The 27,733-nt window shown below is 35.7% G+C and overlaps 2 protein-coding genes across 4 annotated transcripts in view; one reads left to right on the top strand and one right to left on the bottom strand.

Moving 5' to 3' along the window:
- rbks (ribokinase) overlaps window positions 1-15,995 on the top strand; it is a 45,934-nt gene extending 29,939 nt beyond the window's left edge. For all 3 annotated transcript variants that reach the window (XM_053633283.1, XM_053633282.1, XM_053633284.1), the window contains exons 8-9: window positions 1,584-1,772; window positions 15,763-15,995. In XM_053633283.1, coding sequence (XP_053489258.1) covers window positions 1,584-1,772; window positions 15,763-15,936 — 363 coding nt within the window. In that variant the 3' untranslated portion in view covers window positions 15,937-15,995. The remainder of the gene's footprint in view (window positions 1-1,583; window positions 1,773-15,762) is intronic.
- A 5,099-nt stretch (window positions 15,996-21,094) lies between these two features.
- mrpl33 (mitochondrial ribosomal protein L33) lies at window positions 21,095-26,568 on the bottom strand. The gene is made up of 4 exons (XM_053633589.1): window positions 26,082-26,568; window positions 25,707-25,725; window positions 24,761-24,867; window positions 21,095-21,538 (listed from the first exon to the last, which is right to left on the bottom strand). The coding sequence occupies exons 1-4, from the start codon at window positions 26,101-26,103 to the stop codon at window positions 21,489-21,491; spliced, it is 198 nt and encodes a 65-aa protein (XP_053489564.1). The 5' UTR covers window positions 26,104-26,568; the 3' UTR covers window positions 21,095-21,488.
- Between the last annotated feature and the right edge of the window lie 1,165 nt (window positions 26,569-27,733).

A 27,733-nucleotide genomic window follows, 5' to 3' on the forward strand; every position in this document is an offset into this window, starting at 1 on the left:
AAACTTGTCACATGTCGCTGTGGCTAAAATCTGGAAAACAGCCAAAAATGAAAATAAATCTGCTTTTGACCAACATTTAGTTTTTCTGAAAATAATATACTTTGGCATCTGTAACCTTAAAAAGGACAGATATCAACATCTGAACATAAACAGAACTGAACATAAATATTTTCCAAACCGGCATGGATATGTTTTTATTTAGTCTACATTCTGACCTTGTTTTGACTGTCATCCTGCAAAGTTCATGAGCCAGATTAACCAACACAGCGGTAGTTGCAGTCAGTCCGATTAAAAAATGTCTAAAACCTTGCTAGCTATGTAAGCTACATTCACTGCCTTTCCTCAGGCAGTGAATATCATGATTTGATTCATTTGTGGCATAGCTACGTGAAATAGCGGAATGCACAATAAGCCTAATCAGTTTCATTTGTAATCACATTTCCAGCTGTCAGAATGTCTCCTGTGCCAATAGATCATCATCAAAACACAGAAGAGCGCTTACACACTCAGTAATGATTACATTATAAAACTGTTTGAATGACCTAACAAAAAGTATTAATAAAAAGAAATTTAGCCATCGGAAAATAAATGACTGAAATAATCGTTGATTATTTCCCCACCAATGTTAACGTGAACTGAGATCAATCGAGTGAAGAGACGGCGACGAGGCTCGTGTTTAAATTTCTAGAATGGCTTTTACCTGGTGATGAGACAGAGACTGATGTGGAAGATGCTGATAATCATATTCAAAACTCATTTCCCACTGTAAACCTATAATTCCTTAATTTAGCACTAATGTTGTTGTTCTATAAGTAGATTAGGTTACAAATGGAGAGGTATGTGGGGCGTCTTTCAGTGGAATGAAAGCTTTAAATGCCATTTTCTCCCTTTTAAATCATACTATATACTATATACGAACTATATAGTAGGAAATGTAAAAAAATGAACTATTTGAAGGTTTCCCAGGTCAGACATACTTACATTCATATTGGCGTGTGTGTGTGTGTGTGTTCCTTGCCTTACCTTGAATTGGAGAACTGCTTTTTCTTAGCGTGTTCAATACTTTTTTCCTGTCATTCCACTTTATTACACATAACTTTATTTATGGACTTTAATGTTATGAATTCTTTATATTTCCAGATTTCTTGAGTTATTACTAATGTGAAAATATTTGAATGTATGTATGAAATATTTGATGAATGTATGAACACACACTAAGTGCGCTCCACTAATATTGGCACCCTTGGAAAATATGAGCAAAGAAGGCTGTGAAAAATTGTATATATTGTTGAACCTTTTGATCTTCACAAAAATACTCTGCTCTCATGGATATCAAACAATTGCAAACACAACACAGGTTTCTCCAAAATATATATGATAAATATAGATGTGCAACAATTATAGGCTATGAATTCACGTAAGAAAAATATATTTGAAGTATATTCCCATTGATATTTTACATTTATATCGTCTATAAATCCTCTTTCTCTATTTTTTTTTTTATGTTCACATGCTTGCTTAATATTAGTTATGTGATTTTCCCACATGCATTCTAGCTGACGCAGCACTGTTTTTGCCCCCAGGCTGAGTTGCTAACGGGGACTCGTGTGGCGTCAGTGGATGACGCAGGACATGCAGGTCTGGAGCTGCTGAAACGCGGTTGTGCTGCAGTCATCGTCACTCTGGGTCCACAAGGCTGTGTGGTGCTACAGGCCTCAAACCCAAATCCCAAACATATCCCTACAACTAAGGTCACCCCAGTCGACACTACAGTAAGACTACAATTCCCTATATACATACACTACGGCTTGGCTATAATTAGCATATCATTAGCAGACTGATCAAGACTCATTTATGACACTGACAATGTAGTGGAACTACTAAAACATCAGCAACATCATGCAAGCTGGTGGAAATATAAATGTTACATGAGCCAGCTGAGGTCGTCATGCCCTGTCATGCCCATTCATGCTGAATGATGTCAGATAACATGATGAAGCTGAGAAATATGCTCTAATGGGTTATCAATTATGGCAAATATAGTGCTTGCGGAACATGTTGGGTTAATTATAAGTGAAAAATATCTTTGAGAGGGACTGTTAAGTGTTTACTCACAATCTAAGTAACGCAACGGGACTACAATTGTCTGTAATCAAGTGTTGGTTCCTGAAAAATCATTTAAAACCAAAATCTTACTAATCCAAAATATTACTCAAATGGATTCGTATTTAGCATTTAATTTAATTTTGCATGTGGTTTTCTGGCTTGTCCTTCAATAATTCCTATAAAGAGGCTGACTCATTTCACAGTGTGCTTTGCTGGCTTTGGCGTCACAACAGCTCACATTTCCTGTTCTTCCAGCTTACTACTGATTCTAAACAAAGTTAATAGTGTAAAATAACAATTATAGTAAAACACTAAGAGGTAGCACACTCCAACTAATGCAAATCTGGAGTTTCTTTTGGTGGAATGGGAAAAAAAAATAGATTTGATTTGAATTGATGGTGGGAAGAAACAACTACTCTAGGAGTAAAGGAAAAGTACTTTTGATATAATTTATGAGCTATGAGTAAATGTGGTTTCATCCATAGTGTCAGAATTTGTCATAAATTGCTTAATCCCTGAAGCTGAGATCCATGAAGGTTCACCATGAACCATTCAGAACGCGGAAATTCTTCTAGGAATAGTGGGTATGACTCAATGAAAGCACATTAAATGGTAGTAGAAAGTCTCATGGATGTGTGCTGCGAATTATTTAGAGTTGTACACAGGCAGAAATTTGTGTAAATGGAAGTTAAAGAATAAAAGAAAAAAGGAAGTGTTTAGTCCAGCTGTGTTGTATAGTGAGCATGAAAAATTAGAGGTGTTTGATTTTAAGGTAGCTCCTGGAAGTGCTTGGTGTGGTAAATACAGTTATAAGCCAGTATCTCATATTTAACAATTAATGAAATGAAAACTATGAAAATGTCCTACAACAGTAAATGGTTAGGTGAATTTTAGAGAAATTATAGATATTTCTCCAAGGATCAATTTTGGAGGTTTGAGGATAATGGCAGCATTTTGGGTTCACCAAGTCTTTAAATATACAATTGGATGCCACCTCCATGGCTACAAATTACTTGGAAGGCAAGCCAGAAAAAAAGCTTTTTCTTGGAGTTTGTAAGACACAACTGGAGCTGAAACAAAACTGGAGCTCTGTGGCAAGAAACACTCAAGGTATGTTTGGCATAAATATAGGGATGGTTATACAGAAAAGAACCTAATCCCTATTGTTAAGTATGATGGAGGATCTGTGATGTTGTGGGAACCTTGTTAGAATACATGGCATCATGGACTCTATGTAGTACCAGGAGATTAAATGAAAATCTGGCTACCTCTGCCAAGAAGTTACAACTGGGTCAAGGTTGGATCTTCCAACAGGACATTGATCCACACAGAAAAATGGTTCAATGACCACAGAAGCCAGCTTTTGACATGGCCATCACAGTCCCTTGTCCTAAAGTCCATTGAAAACCTGTGGGGTGAGCTGACAAAGTTCTGGAGGATATGAGGATTCTTTGCTCTTCTCACATCAAGCATTATAAATAGGAGAAGACTAGATGTTGGCAAAAATGACCAATACATGGTTTTGTAAAAAAAAAAAAAAAATAGATTTTGATAAGGGTTTTTAAAAATTGTACTGAATAAATTTACATCAGTTAGATTTCTCTCATATTTTAGAGAAAGCTAATTAAACACAGACATTTTTTTTCAGAACCCTTTTTACTCATCATTATACCCAGGGTGCCAATAATTCTGGAGTTGACGGTCTATACTCATTAATCTGTCTGAACTGCTCTCATCCATATAACCATTCAAACACCCTGTGTTTCTTGTTTCTGTGTGTTTGACTCACGTCTCGGCACTCAGTGGTTTCCACACAATTGCAGCTTTGCTCCTGCACACGTTTATTACTCATAAATCCTGACTTGTTTAACTCTTTTGGATGCCCTGATCCCTCTTCCAGTAAGTCCTCTTTCCCCGCAGCTGTTAAAAAAAACAAAAAAAACAAGTAGGCGAATACCAGATTTTATCTGAATGACGAAACAAGACCGGGGCATGTTTCTATCTGTTTATTTTTAAGACTTTATGACAGAGTGAATTTTTTTTTAGAGAAAATATGGGGGATGTCTGCTTTCCCTCCTCTGTCTTGATAGGTTTTTTTTTTTTTGTTTTGTTTTTTCTTTTTTAAAGAAGAGCTGACTGGAGCTATCATCAGCATTCAGCTATTCTGTTTGTGTTATGTGCTCTGTGTGGGACAGTGTAAAAAAAAAAAAAAAAAAAAAAAAACAATTTAATACGTTAAAGTTTCTCCAGAGTTTCTCAAAGCATTGAGTCACGATCCACTCCGCCGCTCTCCATGCCTTATCCCCCGTCCAGTACCTTTTGCCACGTCAGTAAAGAATGCTACGTGTTCAAATCTCCGAATGCCATACTTCACTGCTGATCTCATCGTTGGTGTTGGTATCGCTTGGACAGCAATATGAACACAATGTATGACTCAGGTTGTGGTGTACTGCAGCACAGCTATTTCTCATCATGGATCCTGAAATATTATCTGTTCACATCACACTAGATTAATCACCGGTCTGCTATTCTCTGCTAACCGTCATGGAATCTGTGTACTGGACACCGAGCAGTCTCAAGTTTAAAAGCATCAGCTGCTTCTCACTTGCTTGACAGCCAAGCTCCCACTGTGCAATCAAAAGCCTTGTGGCATGGCACTAGATGAGAAAAGTAGAACGTGTAAAAGCCCACGCATCTTTTTTACATACAGTGAAAAGTTCAGCGGCCTGTGGAGCACATCAAATATCCTGAACTACATCCAGGATGATGTTTCATTGTATCACCATGAGAACAGACATTATGGACACCTTTTATGTCGTGGCTGGCTGTTAACACTTAATTTTATTTTAAAGCATGCACTCTTGGAATAAAAAGGCTCCACAAAGCTTTCTAAAGGGCTTTGTATTGGAACCTTTTCTGAAAGGGGAACCCTCTGTTTTAGGGGTGTACAAAGAGATTCCCAAAGGCACAAACTGAAGAAAGCTTTGCGATGCTAGATTAAACCCATTTCCCCGAAAGTGTTGCTTAAGTAATGATTAAAACAGGGCATGCATGTTATATCTATATCTATATGTATCTATCTATATATATATATATATATATATATATATATATATATATACACACACATACATATAATCAACAACGGGATGCTGTGATGTCACCCCCCTGAAGTGTTTGCGTTTTATTTCTCTTATACGACAGCAATTTACCAACAATTACCTTTTTCTTATTCATTAAAGGAAGACACGTCATACTTTTTATCCGTTTATAGTTACTTTAAAGTTGTGGAACATCCAAAAAACAAGTTAGTTCCTGTTATCGCTGATGTTACAGCAGTTGCTCCGTCACTTTTTTCTCTCTTGAAGTTAATAAGACACAAAAACGCAGCTTGCCGTGGTACCAAGAAATCGTAACATGCAAAGTGTAAAGTTCTCATCTGAGAAACCTTAAATAACAGTATTACCTCACTTTTACAAAGCGCTGGGACTGGAGACTCCTTCCAAAAGAATCCTAACAGAAAGTTTTCAAAACCTGTTTATGTGGAGCTTCTGATATAATATTAGAACGAGTGCATTACTATAAACATTGCCGCCGGAACTACTGGCCAAGACACATTTTGGCCAAGACGCATCATATCACGTCATCACAACACGCCATGTGACATCATCACAACGCGTATTCTTCAATTCGCATGCGTCGAACATGAGTACCGTTAAAAGGTCTCATTTACCAACAAATATCTACGAAAGACCGTGCCAAACTATTTAGTTTAGAAACAATTCAGCAAAATCAAGCATTTTTGGCCAGAACAATCACAAAAAAACTCTACGAAATCCTGAAAAGACTGATTATTAGACACGGAAGAAAGGAAAAAATACAAAGAGGAAAAAAAAATGTATAAATGATTGCAGATACAAATACAATAATGGATAATACTGGTAAAGCAGTAGTAATATTAATAGTAATAACAATAACAAGCTACTGCACCATCATTTGGTTTGTGTGTGTGCATGTGTGTGTACTGTATGCATATAATTTGTGTATAATGTGCGCGTGTGAATGTTTTAACGAGTCTACAGGTCTGTGGTTGTGGCTATGTGGTGTGGCTGTAGGAGAACAGTCTTGCTGTTGTTGCTTGTTCAAAAGTCTGAGAGCATATTGAAAATCTGAGTTTTAGAATTTTGAAAAAAAGGAGTATTCAGTATTCAAGATTTATCACAATTTCTAGGTCAATATTAAAATTTTAGCAAATTGTGATATTGAACATGTTAACTCCTTTGTACAAAAGGCAGATTTTCCCCAAGTCGTATCCCTTCCATTGAAGCGTGTGTTCAGACGACACACTCAGATGGATTTGATCTAACATGGATCATCAGGTTTTATACAAACTAGTGGAGTCTGTGTCAGCTTGAGTGCACACTGTCATTAAAGCAAAAATGAGACACTAAGTACTAAGAAACTCTGAAATTTATATAAAAAATATATATATTCCTAAGATTCTACTTTTCACTCAGGTTATTGCTGATATTATTATTTCTAATGAAACCCTTTGTGTTCAGTTGAAAAAGAATGTCAAACAGAAGCATTTTCACTAGTGGATCTTACTGTGTAGATGATGAGTGATGTCCAAACAGAGTCAAATTTGGCAGTTTTCTTTTTGATTGTTTTTTCCATTTCTTTGTAGGAGATTATTCTTTTTTTTCCCCGTGGGTGGATAGAGATTGAGTTTCTTGATTTCCAATTAATCCGAATGGCAATCTGTGGTACAATTAATGCATTCATATATTCGGTTTTGGCTGCTTCATGCACCACAATAATGCTCTGGCACATTTGGTCCTGCACAACAATAATACATTTGAAGTGCATTAGTGTCTTCAGGCCCCCTGTGAGCCAATAAAACAGCCTTTTTACTAGAATACAAGGTGCCACTCAGTCCTGAAAATGTTTTGATCTGCGTCCGCACTACAGTCCACCATTTCAACATCTCTTCCTCCAACTTTTATTTACAGTCTCAAATTAAACCCAGGCCTGCATTCATCATTCTACCACCCTGTGGGTGTGAGAGAAAATCATCTGATGTGTATAAACGTCTGCAGACTAAACGTGCCTCTCGTATCCACTGTACACACACACCCAGTTGGACAGTGGGTGGGCTGACCTAGACAGCACAGCTCAAAGTGGGTCCAGACAATCCAAATCAGAAAGGCCTGAGCTCAATGAGGGGGACAGGAGAAGGACCCACCACAGAGCTCCCTACAGGGTCGGGGTTTACTGGAAAAAAAAACAAAAAAAAGCCCGCTCACCTCCTGCTTGTGCGGGGAGAGTGATGTCATCATATAGACAGACGGATTAGACACACAGACCACCAGTGGACATTGGACATCATAAGATTGTCTAGCTACGTGTCACAGCAGTGCACTCAAACTATTTGGGGAGGAGAGGATTTTCCCATTGCTCACTTTCTCTCTTTTTTCCATTTAGTACTGCCCTTCAGAAGCTACATAAGATATTTGCATGTCTCCCAGAAGACAAAATAATATCAATTCACACCAACCATTCTATTCAAAAGTTTACATCCCCCTGGCTCTTAATGTGTCGTGTTGCCTTCTTGAGCATCAGTGAATGTTTGCACCTTATGTAATAGTTGTGTACGAGTCCCTTAATTGTCCTCAGTGTGAAAAGATAGATCTCAAAATCATATAGCCACTGCTGAAAAGAGGTCAAATATGCAGAAGATGCTGGAAAACCATAGAATGTGCAGGACCTGGAGGATTTTTCTGAAGAACAGTGGGCAGTTTAACTACTCATGACAAACAAGGGACTCATGAACAACTCTCACAAAACATAAAAACAGTTGATAATCATCCAGGTAACAACACACAGTATTAAGAATCAAGCATAGGTAAACTTTTTAACTGGTTAATTTGTGGAAATTGTCATTATAGTGTCTTGTGGACTATATGTAAAGATCTGTTATGTGAAACAGTTTATTCAGGGCAGTACTAAATAAAAAGAAAAATGCAGTTTTAAAGATAACTAAACATCTATATATGATCCCCACTGATCCATATTGAGCACTATATATACAGTGCTGTCAAAAAGTATTTCTTCTGGTTTTGTGTACATATTTTTTTTTCAGAATTGGGTCCAGAATTGTTTCAGAAATTAAAACAAAATCTAAGATAAAGCAAAGGCAACCTGAGTAAACACACAATACAGTTTTAAAATAATAATGTTATTTATTGAAGCAAAAAAGTTATCCAATACCAACTGGGCCTGTGTGAAAAAGTATTTCAGTATCAGAATCACCTTTATTGACAAGTACCATGGGTTTACATGTACAAGGAATTTGTCTTGGTGTACTGGTGCTTAACAATAACAGTAAAATACAATAAATACAAATATATTTTTTAAAATAAACATTTGCAAGGTAACATTTGCCCCTGTAGTTACTAATTCTCCAAATCTATGAAAATGCATTTATAATGGGGTTCAGCGGGACTAGACACAACCAGGCCTGATTACTGCAAACCCTGTTCAATCAAATCAACACTTAAATAGAACTTTTTCAACAGCATGAAGTTAGTTACCCAGTACACACAAAATTGAAAGTCCAGAAATGATGAGGAAGAAGGTGATTGAAACACATCAGTCTGGGAAGGGTTACAAAGCTATTTCAAAAGCTCTGGTACTCCAAAGGACCACAGTGAGAGCCGTTATCTCCCAATGGAAAAACTCTGCACAGTAGTGAACCTTCCCAGAAGTGGCCGACCTTCCAAAATTCCTCCAAGAGCACAGCAACGACTCATCCAGGAAGTTACAAAAGAGCCAAGGACAACATCAAAGGACCTACAGGTCTCTCTTACATCAATAAGGCTCACTGTTCATGTCTCCACTATCAGAAAGGCACTGGGCAAAAAAAAAGTGGCGAGACAAAAACCACTGCTAACCCAGAAGAACATTAACCCAGAAGAACATTAAGGTTCGTCTGAATTTTACCAAAACACACCTTGATGATCCTTAAACCATTTGGGAGAATGTTCTGTGAACTAGTGAGTCAAAAGTGTTTGGAAGACAGGGGTCCTGTTACATCTGGCATAAACCAAAAACACAGAATTCCACAAAAAGAACATCATACCTACGGTCAAGCATGGTGGTGGAAGTGTGATGGTGTGGGGATGCTGTGCTGCTTCAGGGCCTGGGCAACTTGCAATAATTGAGGGAAACATGAATTCTGCTCTCTACCAGAAAATCCTAAAGTAGAATGTCCGGTCTTCATTCCGTAAGTTGAAACTCAAGCGTAACTGGATTATTGCATTAAAAATAATTACTCCAAAAGCATTGGTGTAATTTCTAGTCCTAGAAGTAAGTGAAAGACTGATCTCCAGTTATTGCTGCTAAAGGTGGCACAACCAGATTTTAAGTTTAAGGTGGCACTTAGTTTTTCGCATGAGTGATGGGTGTTGGATAACTTCTTTTTTTTTTTTTTTTTTTTTTTTGGCTTCAGTAAAAAAAATTTTTAAATAAATAAAAACTGTATTGTGTGTTTACTCAGGTTGTCTTTGTTTTATGTTGTATTTCATTTGAAGAGCTAACATTATTTAGTATGAGATATACGCAAAACCAGAAGAAATCAGGATGAGGCAAATACTTTTTCACAGCACTGTACTTGTCTTAAAAGGGGACAAGTAAATCAAGCTAACACCTGTTAAAAAAAAGAAAACAAACACTACCAGTCAATGAAAAAAAATATTTTTAGACATTTTGATAATGGCTCATAAATGAAATTTGTTTCTAAAACAAATGTAAATAATGAGGTTAATGCTTATGTGTAAATTTAGTCCAGGATAAATAAATGAATTTATTAATTAGTAGTTAATTAATTCGTGGTTTTTACTACTAAATTGCCTTCTCACCCAAATAGGTTTCATGTAGGGAAAGCAGACGGCAAATGCTTGGTGTCTTTGGGAATTTTAAGAAAGCTCTCAGAGTGAAGCGCCCTTATGGAGCTTAGGGAAAGCTGCCAAGAGTGTGCAAATGTTCAAATCTTCATCAGTATTTCTATTAGTAATTTAAAATGTAAAATAGTTTTGATTTCTTTAACACTACATACAGTAAGTCCATATGTCATAATATCTGCCAATGTTAATGCCATTTCATAATGTTAAAGCTTCATTATTATTCTAACATAGTCAAAAAAAAAAAAAAGCTGTGGGTGGCACAGTGGTGTCAGTGTTAACAGGCTGGATCGGAAGGGTCGTGATGGATCCTGGAGCCTATCCCGGGAATGCAAATTGGTGTATATTAGTAATTGCCATAATTTGTACAGATTGTTTCATTGTTTTCTCAAGCCAGCTTAAACAGCCACTTTGTCTGATATCAGTTATTGATATATTGTAGCTTTTATGTGTTAAGGAATTGCATGACCTTCCACATACTGTGGAAAAGCTTTCTTCATCATTGACCTGTGTGACCCATTCATAGTGACTCATACTGTAGAAAAGCATGACAGTGGAATGTGTCATTCCACTGAATGCATCACATGCCTTACATCTTTCCTCATACCGTATACACACACATCTGTAGCTGAGTTTCCACTCAGGAGGTAGAGGTGGGAAATGAACCATTTTGATGGGATAATACTTTTGTTAGTTGGTGGACAGGTAAATCAATCTAACAATCTGTGCTTTGTGTGTGGGAGGCTAGGAAGGGTCCTGTTATCACACACCAGTCCCAATGTTAATCAGTCTGAAAAGACCATCAGTGTATGTTTATTACAGAAAGAAGGTCATCATGGAACGCTATCATTATCCACCCAAACAACATTGCTGTCAGAGTTTCCTGTGATCTCAAGTGTATAAAAACAATATGATTTATTTGGGATATGTTGGTTTATTTTATTTTGGAGGAGAAATAATTAATATAGTGGGTGGAGGCTGTGAACTACTTCAGTTATTCTGGGTGGAGTAATTACCAGACGAGTGAGAAATTTTCCAGAGCTGTTCCATGACCACAACATAGTTTAGAAGCCAAATGGCTGCTCAACCAAACAGCTTGACGTGAGATTTACAGTAATCTGAAAGACAAGAATTTGAAGTCATGATGTGACTCCGTTTAGCAGTGAATAGCTGATTCCATGATTGGGGTGTCATTTGTGTCCTTTGTGTCCCACAGATATTACATTTCAAGTAAAGTATCCTTCACAGCAACCTACAGTATGTGCATGTTTCAGATAAATAACTTAAAACATTAATAACAAACCTGCCTACAATATTTTTGTCTGTCCAATTCCACTATAACTATACTTTACCATGGCATACTGTATAAATATGAAAATATTCCAAAAAATCTTTTTTTTTTCTTTTTTTCTTTGCATTAATGTGTAAATCCATTTAACATCTCATGCTTGAAACATTCTTTTCCATGAGTCCTCCATTATACATTCTTCATTATAGGTTATATATTTCAGAACATGCCAGAACATGTACTCAACCCTGTTACATGAACCTATTCACCTCCATATTCCAGAAATGTCTGGAATATTCCACAGGACACATTTTTAACAGGAAGTTGCATCATTCAAATTTCCGTAAGACCACAGGAAGAATGTTTTATTTTTTTGCCCATCATTATTTTTAGCTTATTTTCAGTAATATGGTGATATTATCTGAATAGTGAGAAATATATGAACTTCGCCTGAAAATCTCTTTTTACTTACAAAGTGGCATCGTTGGTCAAGAAGATATGCTAAAAGCCACTAAATACTATAACTTCAGGCCTAGAGCAATCATGTCCTCGACCCTCACTAAACACAGAGGGGGGCTGAGGACTGACCCCTCTCCAGTTCAGCCTTGTTCTTTTACTCACGTTGCCCAACAGTGAGCCAGATGAGAAAATATGACTCAACACAATGACATCCAGTCATCATCATGTACTGCCATTCACAGATGGTAATGCTAATTTGCTAATTTTCTTTCACATCCTGTCGTTTAAAAAAAAAAACTGTTTGTTAGGATTAACTTTTAATTGAACAAAACTTTTGTAAGTACAGTTGCAATCAAAATTATTCAACCCCCATTGCAAATCAGGTTTATTGTGAAAATTTACAGACTTTCAACTGTTTGCAGTGAACAAATCAAACAAAAGCAATTGAAATAGTTCAACACAACGAATGCTTCAAGTGGTTTCCCCAAATTCAACTGAAAATGCAATTTATAATGACTTCTTCAGTTTCAAAGTTATTCAACCCCCTGAATAGAATCCCTCTAAACAGCACACATATGCAAAACAGGTGTTGTCTCAAACAGCCATGTTTCTCAAATTATAGATCGAAAGAAACTGAATAATATATCAAATGGATGCTAGTTAAACACAATTTGTGGATTTGTTCATTCTATGCTAATTATGAGGGGGACTCAAATGAAAACATTATTATTATTATTATTATTATTATTATTATTATTACTTTCTTAATTTTGCATTGTTTTATTGAAAATAGGTGTCATGGAGGTTGCCCATCCCCCCCCCCCAACTAAACTCCAGGTGTTCGAGTGTTTGATGAGCGTCTGGACAAAAAAATTTAATTCCAATTTATGTTGCACTTTTGATATTTTCATTTGACTGACACTCATATTTAACTGCAAAATGCAGAAAGAAAGAATGTCAAAATAATATTGTTTTCATAGATGAACTGATTATCCCAGTTTTAATGGATCAATGCATGTTTTCTTAAACGGCACTGCAATGATGGGAAGAGTTTAAGCAGCTATGACTGTGGTGTCACTGCAGTCACATGTCAAGGACGGAGGCGGTGGTAGATGATGCAAGTGTTGAAGGTGTGCAGTAACGCTAGGGGTCTAGGGTAGGCCATTAGTATGAATAATCAGATGAGCTTCTGAGAACTGGTGGTGGAGTCATCTGTGGTTAAAGCTCAGTAAATTACAACATTCCTCATCGCTTTCCCATCTGTACTCCTCCCAATCCATCCCCCATCTGAGTCCTCCAGGCAGAGTTCTATACACAACAGTACACTACTATATTTGATATATTTATAATGAAAGGGCTTGGGTTCGGCTTTTATTGCTTAGTGAATGATAAATAGTTTGACTGTACAGTGCAGCTAATAAATGCCACCTACTGCATTTCTAATGCAAAATAACAAAAGGAGAAGAATGTATGACTGAGATGAGCTGGTGTCCTATCTACGATATATTTCCTGCCTCATGCCCAGTGTTCCTGGGACAGGCTCTGGATCCACCACGATCCTGACCAGAATGAAGCGCTTACTGAAAGTCAATGAGAAATATAAAAACTTTACCTGGAAATCGCTTTCTCCTTACAAAGTGGCATTGTTGGTCAAGAAGATAAGCTAAAATTCACTAAATATTAAAACTTCAGATCTAGAGCAATCATGTCCTCGACCCTCATTAAACACAGAGGGGCTGAACACTGACCTGCGTGACCCCTCTCCTGTTCAGCCTTGTTGTTCTCTTACTCACGTTGCCCAACACTGAGCCAGATGAGAACATATGACTCAACACAATGACATCCAGTCATCATCATGTACTGCCATTCACAGATGGTAATGCTAATTTGCTAATTTTCTTTCACATCATGTCTGTTTAAAAAAAAAAAAAACTGTTGGTCAGGATTAACTTTTGATTGAACAAAACTTTTGTAAGTACATATTTGCTTTTATCAGGTTTGAATATAATACATCCAGTTAAGCCATGTTTATCCAACTTCAGTTTAAATGAAAAAAGTGGACAGTTAACCTGAGATTTTAGTTTAAAGGAAAGCTCAGCAGAAATGTTCAGCAGAAATGTACAGCAGAAATGTTCAATAAAAATGAAACGGAAAAAAAAAGGAAAGCTTTACACACATTAAATACGTTTATATTGAAGTAAATGTGAAGTGTGTTCTGAAGCGATTCTGGTGCTAAGGTTGTTGGTTGATACTGTATTTTTGGCTCTGGTGTCACAGGGGGACATTGCTAGCACAGTTACAATGGTGTTTATTAAGAGAAAACTATCTTTAAGTGATAATTGTCAGGTTTTGCTCCCAGCTCCAAAAAAAACACAAAAGAGCTTCTTTTTTCAAACACCGTTGTCCAGTGACATTCGATGTCATATTAATGAGAAATCCAACAGAGAAGTAGTGCAGACAGTAAACATTGCACTCAAAGCAGCTATATAATGCTGAGTTGTGCTGAGTTATGAGAGAGACTCAGCTCAGCTAATTAGCGATGTACGAGTTGATGAGCGAGTGTACAGATGAGGAAGTGAGAGAGCATTAAGGCACTGCTGCATCGCTATCTTTAAGTAGAGATGGAGCTAAGGACTAAACCCCACTGGCACCGCTATCAGTAGGGAGTCAAATGGTATTCTGGGTAATGCAGGAAACATCCATCCATTTTCTGTACCACTTATCCTACACAGGGTCACGGGGAGCATGGAACCTCCCCCAGGGAATCAACAGGGTGCCAACTCATCGTAGTGCACAACTGCACTACAGACAATTAGAGATGTTAATCAGCCTACAACACATGTCTTTGGACTGGAGGAGGAAACTCGAGTACCTGGAGGAAACCCCCGAAGCACGGAGAGGACATGCAAGTTCCCCGCACCAAGGGCAGAGGCAGGATTCGAACCCCCAACCCCAGAGGTGTGAGGCCACTAAGCCACCGTGCCCCCCATGCAGGAAACAATTAAACAATAATTGTATTATAATTGGGCGCACGTTCGCCTAACACCTCCAGGGTTGGGGGTTCGATTCCCACCGCAGCCCTGCGTGTACGGAGTTTTCGTGTCCTCCCCGTGCTGCGGGGGTTTCCTCCGGGTACTCCGGTTTCCTCCCCCAGTCCAAAGACATCCATTGTAGGCTGATTGGCATGTCCAAAGTGTCCGTAGTGTATGAATGGGTGTGTGAGTGTGTATGTGATTGTGCCCTCTGGCAGCCTGTCCAGGGTGTACCTCGCCTTGTGCCCCATGCTCCCTGGGATTCCAGGTTCCCCGTAACCCTGTAGGATAAACGGTATAGAAAATGGATGGATGGATGGATGTATTATGATTAAATCCTAAAATCATACAATTTTCCTAACAATTGAAATCATCCTAACAATGGATTGTTGCAGTCTGGGAAGCTCTTCCTCTCTCTGAAGTCCAACACAGAGAGAACGAGGAGGAGTTTCTTCCTGTAGGCCATTCGGGCCCTCACACCTTGGACTATTAATACATAAGACATATAAATACAGGCCTTCGATTTCTCTGCATTTCTCTGCGATTTCTCAACACCCACACACCCAACATTCCTGTCAATACAACTTTTATTTGCTGTCTATATTTTAAATCGTTTATATTTTTCTTTTTCTATTTCTATGTAAGTAAACTCTGTTTTATGTTACCAGACAGACATGAAATGCATTTCACTGCACGTCGTACTGTGTATGGTTGTGTGCGTGACCAATAAAATTTGATTTGATTTGATGCTAAAATAAGTCTAAATGCCGGTAAAGATCACATTAATTATGCAGATTGACATGCAAGTTGTTCAGAGTGGATTTTTTGCTTTATTACCAATGACATTAAACTAAATAAACTACTTGTTCAAATGAACATGATGGGTTAGAGCTCACCACGTCTCACTTTTGTGCAGGGTGCTGGTGACAGTTTCATGGGTGCGCTGGCCTTCTACATGGCCCACTATCCGTCGATGCCTCTGGAGGAAATGAGCAGGAGAGCAAACCTGGTAGCTGCAGTGTCTGTGCAGAGCATCGGCACTCAAACATCTTATCCGTTCAAGAAGGACCTGGCAGCAGAACTGTTTTAACCCACCCTTAATATCGTATCTTCTTTCTATAGGAATAAAATCTTACCTCAACCACTGCACTGGCAGAATTGTGTGTCTGATATGTTACAGAATGTTTTTTAGAATGTTAAATACTGCATATAAATTTATACCACAGTGCTGGTGGTGCATTATTTCTGCATGGACAGTAGTTTTAGCTGTAAGATGAATGATAGGACAGGGGAGTTTCCTGATGTTTCCTGTCTCTCAGAGAGAGAGAGAGAGAGACTGACTGGTTAGGGAACGACTGCTTATCACGCCTATAATAATAAGTAATTAACAGGGACTCTTGGGTGTTCCATAACATTACATCTAACTATTAGAGCTGCAACAATTATTCGATAAAAATAGACAATAATCGATTATGAAAATTGTTGTCAACGAATCTCATTATCGATTAGTTGGTCTGTGCGCTGCACGGGGGAGATTTACTCCATTATGTTACTTCTGTTCCGAAAACACGCTTCGGAGAGTAAATACTAAAGTTGTGTCCCAAATGAAGTACTCTACACTTACACTATGCACTATGTACTCTACCATCTAGTGTGTGAATTTTAGAAAGGTAAAATCATCTAAAATGGAACACTAGCGGGTTTTTTTTACTAACCGGAAGTATATGCCGCTTCCTACATGACGTCATAGCACGTAATGTGACGGCGCTAGCTTTAGCCTAATACCCAGAATTACATGACAGACTTTACATGACAGAATTACACTGTACATGACTTTCTTTTCTCCCAATGACCATCAGACGGAGGCAAAATCGTCAAGTGACTGAGGAAGAAAATGTGTGACCTCCAAGTCCTCTAAGGCAGTGGATCATTTTATATTAAACACCGCGGAGAAGATTTATAAACTTTATAAAGCAGAGTTTGTGTAGCACGAGCACGACAGTGATGCTGTCGCGAGTTGCTTAAAAGGTTTAGTTTAATTTAAGTTTGTTGTCATTATATGCTGTATCAGTGTAACTTATGTTCTTTATTATAACGGAAGTGATGTGTTAGTAACGAGGCCGCGTTGCTCCTCACGTGCTGTGTAGACGCGCTGATAGAGGGAGCGTAAGTAAGATCTGTAATGTCTAATTAAGACATTATGATCAAAAGTAAACACAAGTAAAATAATATGTCTAAAGGCCGTGAGTAACAGAAACCACAAGGTGCAGTGAAAGAATTTTTATTATTAATTTAGGACTGTAGTTAAATTCAGTGCTTTTTGTACATCCATTAAAAGTAATGCATATATACTATTATGCTATATATTTTATATATATATATATATATATATATATATATATATATATATATATATATATAAGTATTTACGCATTTTTTATGGCACTGAATTAAACTACAGTCCTAAATGAATAATATATATTCTGGTGTGTGTCTGTGTGTATTGGGTTCTTTTCAGTCTTATATAATCAGACAAACAGTTGTGTAAAGTTTTAGTCTGAAGTTTATATTTGTAACACTCAGTTTGTGGATTTAATTTTAAATAAACGAAAAAAATGGTACCGAAGGTGTGCCCCGTCCCATACAATTAATCGAAAAAATAATTGGCCAACTAATCGATTATGAATATAATCGTTAGTTGCAGCCCTACTAACTATAAACTGGTAAAATGTGTGATGTGTCATTCATTAATATACGCAATATTATAATCTTTGGAAAATCACTGTGGTATAAGTGGAATAACTCTCCAGCTTGATACCACCCGGCGTGGATTATTTTCATATAACTGCACAGTCTGCCTTGTGTTATTCCTTATATATGTGTTAGACCTACAGGTGTTCATATAAGATGAGAAATGGTGACTGTGAAGGCCATAGTATACGATTTACATCAAGCCATTCAGTAAGCCCTCACACACTGCTGACGGGGGCAGAGTCATCCTGGAAGAGACCACTCCCATCCCAATGTTTTATTATAAGATAAAGGTGAGTAGTCAGAACTCTAGCAGTGCATTTACAGTACTCTGAAAAACTCTTGTTTTTTAGTACAAACTTTGTTATAGATTTTTATAATATGACTTACTTTATGACATTATCGAGTCAGTACAAAAACAATTTAGATTTCCAGCACAAAACTAAATGTTACAGTTTTTTTTTGTTGTTGTTGTTTTGTTTTGTTTTTTTACATATCAGTAAAGAAAGCAGCAAATTATATGAGACCACTTTTCAAAAAACAAAAAAAAAATCAACAACAAAAAAACAAACCATAATGAAGGCTGCTGGGTTTTTCTGCAAAAATAAGTGCGAGTGCGACAGTCAAAGTCTCCAGAAGAACCGTGTCTGGTTCTGCAAGATGCTCAATAAAACTTACAGCTCATTTCCTTATAAATCTGCACTAATTGTACCAGAGACTATTTTTAAATGTAAAAACATTTAATTTCATTATTTTTAAAGGCATCATTGTTCTATAGCGTTTCTTTACACGTGCCTACGACTTTTGCACAATGCAGTATATACACCGACTGTTCCCGCTACGGGGTAAAATAAATGACTCCTCCGTGTAACCAGTGTTTTTTTCTACCTTTAATTTGTTGCCCATGAAGTGTTTAGAAAATCATTTAGGAATGTACAAAATCTCAAATCTATTATCTGAAAGTTACTGAGCTGCATATTCAGTGTATAAACTGAATTCATTTTATTTAGGATCTTTAACATAATTTCAAAATGTAATGTTTGCAAACTATGTTTACAGACTAACCACTTATTTAAATAATAAAAAAAAAAGGTCAACCTATTTAACTGTGCGTATGTGTGTAGGCATGTATTTGTCCCAAAATAACAGGAACACATGACTGAAAAATTCACCAAGTCCTATTTATGTGCTTCGCAACCATAAAACAAGCAGTTTGATGGTATTCTGACAACAACATGACGTGTCCACTTCCATATGCTCTCATTTTAACAAGGTCAGCACCTTATTGAGCCTAGTTACAACACAGATCATCTTGGAATTTTCCTGTGATAAATAAACTCTTCACTTAACGTGTAACTAATGAAAGTTATATTACCTTCTGCAATTCCTTATCAGAAGCAAAATACAGTAAATCAGAATGAGGTAATATCAGATAGAAAACTACAATTGACATTTTATAGCTTTTAGAAATGAGGGTTAAATGACCCTTTAAAATATATTTTTGTAAATATATATACATTCATATTTCTAATTATCAACTAAAGTCTATAAGAATGTAATGGGTGTAAACTACACAGTGTCCCAAAAGTCCATACCACACGTTTTAGCCAAATGTAACTTTATTTACAAAACCTCCTCTATATGATTGCCTATTTTTTTTTTTTAAACACACACAGAGTTGTTTCTCCCACTCACGAGGAACCCGTTAACACGCCTGGTGTTATGCACGTAACGCATGTCCATCACAATGTTGCGACAACTTCCCAATCCAGCCATGAGAATAATTTCAATACGGTCTTCTTTTGTCAAAGGCTTTCTTAAAGGCTATCTGGAAAATATATATATATAATATAAACTATGTATGAAACATTTTGGAAAACATTTTGCTAAAAAGTGTTAATATCCCACATGGAGACTAACATGGAGACTTTTGGGACACCCTTACTTGGTACCATGCTGTATTTGATGGGTGACATTTTGAACACTTTGGGCTTAGAGGTCTAGAGCTGACTTTTTAATTTTATTTATTTATTTATTGTTAACACAACCTACTAACAAAAATGACTCACTTGACTAAATTAATAAAAAAAAAAATGTGATGCAGATTGTATAATTTGGAACAAACTGTTCCTTCTTGAGGTGTTAAATACATAACTATCATTCAGACGTAAAGTGCACCATTTTACAATAAACACTATAGTTACAACACACTCCTCTTTGCCATTTCCTGCCTATTACAGGGAAGGTTTGAATGTGTTGAAAGCAGGGCTTTTCATAAAATCAGACTGATAAACAAGGTTTTAAGTGATAACCATCTTATTTTCGGGCAGAATTGTTGTTGCTTACAATATGTAATCGGGTTATTTGGTAGAATATGTTTACGTATTAGGATATTTTATGAAAACATGTTAAGCAAACAAAAACCACCTATAGTTTTCTTTAGCTGTCTTTGAGATAGATTTTTGTTTGTTTGTTTGTTTTTAAATCTTAGATTGATTAAACAGTAAATTATAGACTCTCGTTTTCATTTTAAATACAGTGTGGTACTGTTTCAAGTGTAGTAGCATACGCTCTCTTTTTCAGATTTATTTCTCAGATGCATGCTATTATGTGAATTATGTTACTCCTATCACAATGCACTTAATAAGTAATTTATCCACACACAGGAAATAAAATTAATTGAGCCTTGGAGTGTTCCAGTTAGTAAAAACAACTAGTGGATATATTCATTTAGAATTTGTCTGGTCAGACACACACAGTTTTTAAAAAAAAAAAAAGAAAAAGAAAAAAACCCTGTGCGAAAAGTACACAGTACAAAATACTTTCAGCATCAGCTTATGTTAAGTTTGGGCGTCTCATTTCGTCAACATAAGCACTTGATAATAATCTTGTGTTATTGAGAATGTTATGTTACTAATTATCTGAGAAATGTCAGTAATGTTGTATTACAGTTTTTGGTATTTCATATATTTTTTAAATCATCCAGCTAGTTTAATTTTCAATTTTTTAAAAATCACCCTACTAATTTTATTGATTTTTTTTTTTTGAATCAAAAAAATAATCAATAGATCATTTGATAATCAATTATCAAATATAACTGTTAGGGGCAGCCGTAGTGAATCATTTATAAACTGATTTTAAAATGTATTAATAAGTCATATAAAGTGTCATATCTACAGAACATCACACTAATATCTCATCTGCATTGTTCCTAAACACTGTATCAGTGCCTTTTACACGAAAATTATAATCAATGCTTATGTAATAAATTATATTTAGACTGATGTGATTTTTTTCTCAAGAGTATAAGATCATGAATACAAAATATGAATTTATTAAGAATTACTTGTAATATATTAAGAATCTTTCAATTTTACTGAGATAAAACAATACTGTAAATAGTCACTAATTTTATTTGTTTATATATATTTTTTTTTTCTTTTGAGAATGGAGAATAAAGATAATCCTTCTCAATCAGTTGAAGCTGAGAACTCGAACAGTATTATGTGATTTTATTGTTTTTAATGTCTTTAAACAAAAAAACGAAAATGAATGTTTAATACAACTCTGTGTTGTAATTCAGCCATTTCACCATTAAGATTTTATCTTCAGAAAAAGATATCCAACACTGGCAAACGTATCTAAATGATTAGTCACTGCACTATTGCTTCTCAGTGCATTTCTCAATCCGTCATGTTGTGGAATGATCTCAGGACGTCTGGATGCACTGTGGCATGTCATCATGCTTCATATTATCGTGATCTTTCGGTTAAGCTCGGTGTAGTTGAGTGCTCTTACTCATAGCTGCTTCTTAGCTACGATTTGAAACAGTGCATGCTTAAATACACAAGCCTGAAATTCTTCAAGTGAAATCTCGTGTTTGGTCCATGTTTAAAGAGAGCGGATCTTCTTCTTCTCGATGAACAAGACGTGCTGGTTCACTGTGAATGAAAATGTAATAAATAAATAAATACATTTTTTTATCAAATTACATGAAAGCGATTACATAGAATTAACTATTTATTTTTAAACCATAAACACGTTTTAGATTTGATTCAAGAAAGTGTCGCTGAAAACAAACTCGTTTATCTAAAGCTGAGACGCTGAAACTATACTGAACATCTCAACTTTGCCACAGGTTTTACATTAAAAAAAAGTACAGAAAGCCAAGAAGATCAATCACGTGAGAGGATTTCACATGGGAAAAAAAAAAAAAAAAAACATCAAACAGCATCTTAATATGTCTCACATGTGAAAGAGTTATAAGGTATGAATGAATTTAAGTATTTAAATCACAACTACAAAATGGCCATGCTTATATATTAAAGACACATTTAAGATACTGGGAGCAGATCTGACATAACTAATGAAGACTGATGAAACTTTTATAAAATTATGCAAAAAGAAAAGAAGCACAGTGAAATGATTTCAAATGGTTTGTGTCGTTTGCTTTTTGAACATATGGCGATGATTCACTCAAAAGTACTAATAACTAGACAGGCATTTTCTGCTCAGTATTAACTCCACAAAACAAGTGTAATAAAATACATGAATTTTCACAAGCTACTTCATGCAATCTATATGAGTAATTGTTTTCTTGTGAATCATACAAAAAAAAAATGTTCAAACGGTTCTTAATTAAGAATGTTCTTTTTTATTATTATTTAAAAGCACAGATTTATTTTTAAAATAAAAATAAATGTTTAATCTCAAGTTGCATTTCAGCTACTGCACCATTATTTTTTTAAAAAAGAAAAACAAAAGCAATAGAAAGCTAAATATGCAGTAACAATATAAATCCTTTCCTGATAATATTTACTTGTTTCTCTTTCAGTTACACTACCAGTCAAAAGTTCCTGAACACCCTATATTTTAACAGTTTTTGTTTAAATAACCATCATATTAAAAATACTCTCAAATTTGGCCTAGAAGTCAATTGAAAAAGTATTATTATTAAAGGTTTGGTGAAATGAGAACTGTTACATATGACCATATTTTATTGGAAGTGTATTTATAGTGCAGTGCAAAAGTCTTAGGCACATACAAAGAAATGCTGTAGGGCAAAGATGCCTTCAAAAATAATTAAATTAAATGTTTCTATATTGTTTTATATATATATATATATATATATATATATATATATATATATATATATATATATATACACACACACACACACACACACACACACACACACACTATAAAGAGCGACAAATGATAAACGAACAAAGACAATATTTGGTATGATGACGCTTTGCTTAAAAAAAATTAGCAGTCTCAGGTAGTACTAATTAGTGCAGTTTTATAAGGAAATTAACTGGTAAGTTTTACTGAGCATCTTGCAGAACCAGCCACAGTTCTTCTGGAGACTTTTTTTTTTTAAGTACAATGTTTTACAAAGTGATATTTAGAAAAAATTAGCATTCAAATGATATTAAAATTTAAGAATCTGTATATGTTTTTAAATGATTTATGGATTAAATGTGGCTTGTCTGAATGTGACTTGCAGTAACATTTCAGAATATTAGCACACGAAATCCATCTTCGTTATTTCTAATATTGATTTTAAAAAAAAGAAAGAAAAAAAAAGAAACAAAAACAAGGACATTGTGAGTTACTCTCACAGACCCATTTGTAAAACAAGTGGGTTGAGTTTTACTATCTACAGCCTAGATTAAGCTTTTTTCCCCTCTATGTATGATTACTCATTCCTCTCTTAAAACATCCTTTTCATCTGTAATGGAAAATGTTGCCTTCCATTTTTTATCAGAAATATTTGACATACAAATACAGACTGACTGTTGACATAGTTCAGTTAAAAATCAATAACTAAATGCAGTGTTGTGCAAAGAAATACTGTAAAGCAAAGATGCCTTAAAAATTATTAAATTAAATGTTTCTACATAAAAAATAAAAAATACTATAAAGAGCAGTGAACTGTAATAAACTAAACAAATTCAATATTTGGTGTGACGACCCTTTACTTTTTAAAAAAAAAAATGCATCACTAGTCTGAGGTACTGGACAGTCTGAGATGGGGGTTTTTCCCAGGTGAAAAGCAGTCTCAAACGTAGTATGTTATTTTCTTGACTGACATAAAACCATTTTCCTGGAATGTTTAATTTTTTTGTTCGAAAAGTAATGTTTGGAAATCTAAAATGTCTTTGTACAGACTCACTAATGCAGAAGTCATTAAATACACATCTATAACAAACAGGGTGCCTAAGACAGTTGGACCGTACTGTATAGAAGTTGTTAATAATAATAATAATAATAATAATGTAGAAATAATTAATTATATTTCATTCCTAATATCTCAAATGTATAAACTGCAAACAGCAAAACTTGTGATGTCCACGAAACAATTCTTGCCAAAGTTAACCAGTAAACACATGCAAATATGAAGTTACTAAAAGAAAGTTCTGGCAAAATCTTTATTCTGGTTCCTCGCACAAATGCATAGTGGTCACAGAGTTTCTCGTCACTTTTGTACACTTTTCTGGCAACAAGCTTCAGAATGTTGAAGGCTGCACTCTGACTGGCTCCCTGAGCTTCCATTTATCTACAATGTCACTCACTAGTTTCCAGCTGAGAACCTCATTTTTGAATACGGTGACACAATGAGCGTTTCAGAGCAAGATATATAGTTAAAATTCATAGGATTGTGGCTTTTGGTTTAAATCAGTAAAAAAAATAAACGTTGTCATTTGTAATAGCAGTCAAAAGGCCACTTACTGTGAAGTGATTGCCATGTTTAGTGACAAAAGAGTACCATAGTCTCTAATAAAAAATACTATTACACTAAATTTGTTCACTAAACACAGACCATTTAAAGGAAAAAACAACCCACCTTGAACTACTTCGATGTAATAATAATAATAATAGTAATAATAACAGTTGTCAACAGTTGAATTTGCTGACGTTTTTTGTCATCCTATTAAACGCTATTTTAACCGCGCTAGTAATGTCCCCCTGTGACGTCAGAGCCACCAACAACCGGTAACTTCTCACAGGAATAACAAAAATACTACACCAACCAACAAATCAGCCCCAGAAGCACTAAACACCTCACAAACACTTCAATATAAACATAATGAATGTGTTTCAGGGTGGAGTTTTCCTTTCAATACCTATTATTTGTATCATATCTTTTGTAAAGGTACCTATAGGGTCGTGTTTGCGCAACACCAGTTTTTCTCGGAGTCGTCCTCTCTTGGTGTTGAAACAGTAACCTGTCCCTGCAGCACTCATCATCTGTACCAACACAGTTCTGAAATACAAACACGTCCATAAAATTCAGAGGTTTATATATATATATATATATATATATATATATATATATACACACACACACACACACATATATATATATATATATATATATATATATATATATATATATATATATATATATATACACATATACATACACACACACATACAAAGACACACAGTACTTGCAAAAGTCTTAGGCACATGCAATGAAATGCTGTAGAGCAAAGATGCGTTCAAAAATAATGAAATTAAATGTTTCTCCATTTTAAAAAAATACTATAAAGAGCAGTAAACTGTAATAATTGCAACAAAGGCAACATTTAGTGTAACGACCCTTTGCTTACAAAAAAATAGTAGTCTCGAGTACAATTAGTGCAGTTTTATAAGGAAATAAGCTTGCAGAACCAGACACGATTCTTCTCGAGACTTTGTCTGTCACACTCGCTTATTTTTGCAGCAAAACCCAGCAGCCTTCATTGTGTTTTGTGTCTGAAAAGTGTCTCTTACATAATACGCTGCTTTCTTCACTGACATACAAACACTTTTCTGTAACGTTTAATTCTGTGCTGGAAAACTAATGTTTGGGAATTGAATGTTTTTTGTACTGACTCGATAACGTAGAAGTCATAACATAAAAAAATATATAACAAAGTTTGTACTAAAAAGAACAGGATGCCTAAAACTTTTGCCCAGTACTGTGTGTGTAGATACAATAACCCTGTCTGTCTGTAGCACCATGATGCATAATAGGAAGTCAATAGAACTACATGACAGACACAAGCAGCATTATTGTTGCTTAAGTGTTGGAATTTGTAAAGGAGTGATATGACTTACTTAGATTTGCTCTTGGCGACTAAAAGATTCAGGAAACAAAATAAAAGAGTATCTGTTATTATAACTGGCATCACAATACATCACATCTAGATATTTCATGCACATGAGCAACGTGAGCATATACAAATATAAAGCGGGGCTTAATAGTATATTTAGTTGAGAAGTGGTGACATTCAGAGTGAAATCTCATTATGAATTTTACATTAGAAGAAATATTTATTTTATTGATAATGATATTTTAAAATGAAGCACACTCTGCTCGTCTAGCTTGCTAATCAACTCTGTAACTAGATAACGTACGACTTACATCGCCACATTTATTTATTTTTAAACTTAAGCCATATATTAGCGGCGGTTACATTTCTTTTTACTCACGGTTAACTGCGGTGAGAAACATTTTAACGCAAGGTTTTTCAGTATTGTTTCGATAAAGTCACATTGAGTTCATGTGGAACAACTTCCGCGAGAATTATGTTTGAACTTCCGGGGTATACAGCCCACCCGTATTGTGACGCCTGTTAATGAGTAAATACGGATCTGTGTTTTTCCCCCCCTTACTACCCGTATTGTAAAATCACTTCCTGCTACGCTAGGCGCGGCTAAAGCGTGCACACTGATTGGTCAGTTTGACAGACTGTCAGAATTCTGTTGGCCAATAATTGAGAGGCGGGATTCGGATGATTGATGTAAAAAAAAGAAAAAAAAGAAAAGAAAAAACGAATAAAATTAACGCAATAAGTAGTATTTTACGTTAAACACATGGTTGTAAAATGATCATTATTTTAACGTATTATTTAAATGCTTTTTTTCTGAACATACTACTTTGTTTGATGATGGATAGTAGGATTTCACATTAAGAGTGATTTTATTCCACCCCCCCCCCCCCCAAAAAAAAACCACACACATACACACACACACACACACACACACACACACACACACAAAAAAAAAACGCGCTTTTTTTTTTGGCATTTTAGCATTTTTGCCTTGAACCTCCCTGGTTGGGGGTTCAAATCCTGCTTCCACCTTGTGTGTGCTGAGCTTGCATGTTCTCCCCGTTTTTCAGGGGTTTCCTCCGGGTACTCAGGTTTCCTCCCCAATCCAAAGACATGCATGTAGGTTGATTGGCAGCCTATTGTCATTTTATTTTTTTCCCCCCAAATGTTAATTAGTCTTTATCCAATGAAAAAAATTGTGTGTCTGGCACAAATACCTCACATGAATTTTATGTTTGCTTCCTTCTGAAATTTTATAAAACACCCAAGGAAGTACAGTGCTGTGAAAAGGTATTTGCCCTATCCTGATTTCTTCTGGTTTTGTGTATATCTCATACTAAATAATTTTAGATCTTCAAACGAAATACAACATAAAACAAAGGCCACCTGAGTAAACACACAACACAGTTTTTATTTATTTAATTTTTTATTGAAGCAAAAAAAGTTAGCCAATACCTATCATGCATGTGAAAAACCTAAATTTAAAATCTGGTTGTGCCACCTTTAGCAGCAATAACTGCAACCAAACGCTTCCAATAACTGGAGATCAGTCTTTCACTTACTTCTAGGACTAGGATTTACTCCTATGCTATGGATCATTGTCTTAACGCAATAATCCAGTTACGCTTGAGTGTCAATTTACGGACTGAAGACCAGATATTCTCCTTTAGAATTTTCTGGTAGAGAACAGAATTCATGTTTCTCTCAATAGTTGCAAGTTGCCCAGGCCCTGAAGCAGTAAAGCATCCCCACACCATCACACTTCCACCACCATGCTTGACCATAGGTATTATGTTCTTTTTGTGGAATTCTGTGTTTGGTTAAAGCCAGATGTAACGGGACCCCTGTCTTCCAGACAGTTCCACTTTCGACTCATCAGTCCACAGAACCTTCTCCCAAAAGGTTTGAGGATCATCAAGGTGTGTTTTGGTAAAATTCAGACGAGCCTTAATGTTCTTCTAGGTTAGCAGTGGTTTTCACCTCGCCTCTCTTCCATGGATGCCATTTTTGCCCAGTGTCTTTCTGATAGTG

Source organism: Ictalurus furcatus, chromosome 9 (assembly GCF_023375685.1).
Source record: "Ictalurus furcatus strain D&B chromosome 9, Billie_1.0, whole genome shotgun sequence".
In the NCBI taxonomy this organism is placed as follows: Eukaryota; Metazoa; Chordata; class Actinopteri; order Siluriformes; family Ictaluridae; genus Ictalurus; species Ictalurus furcatus.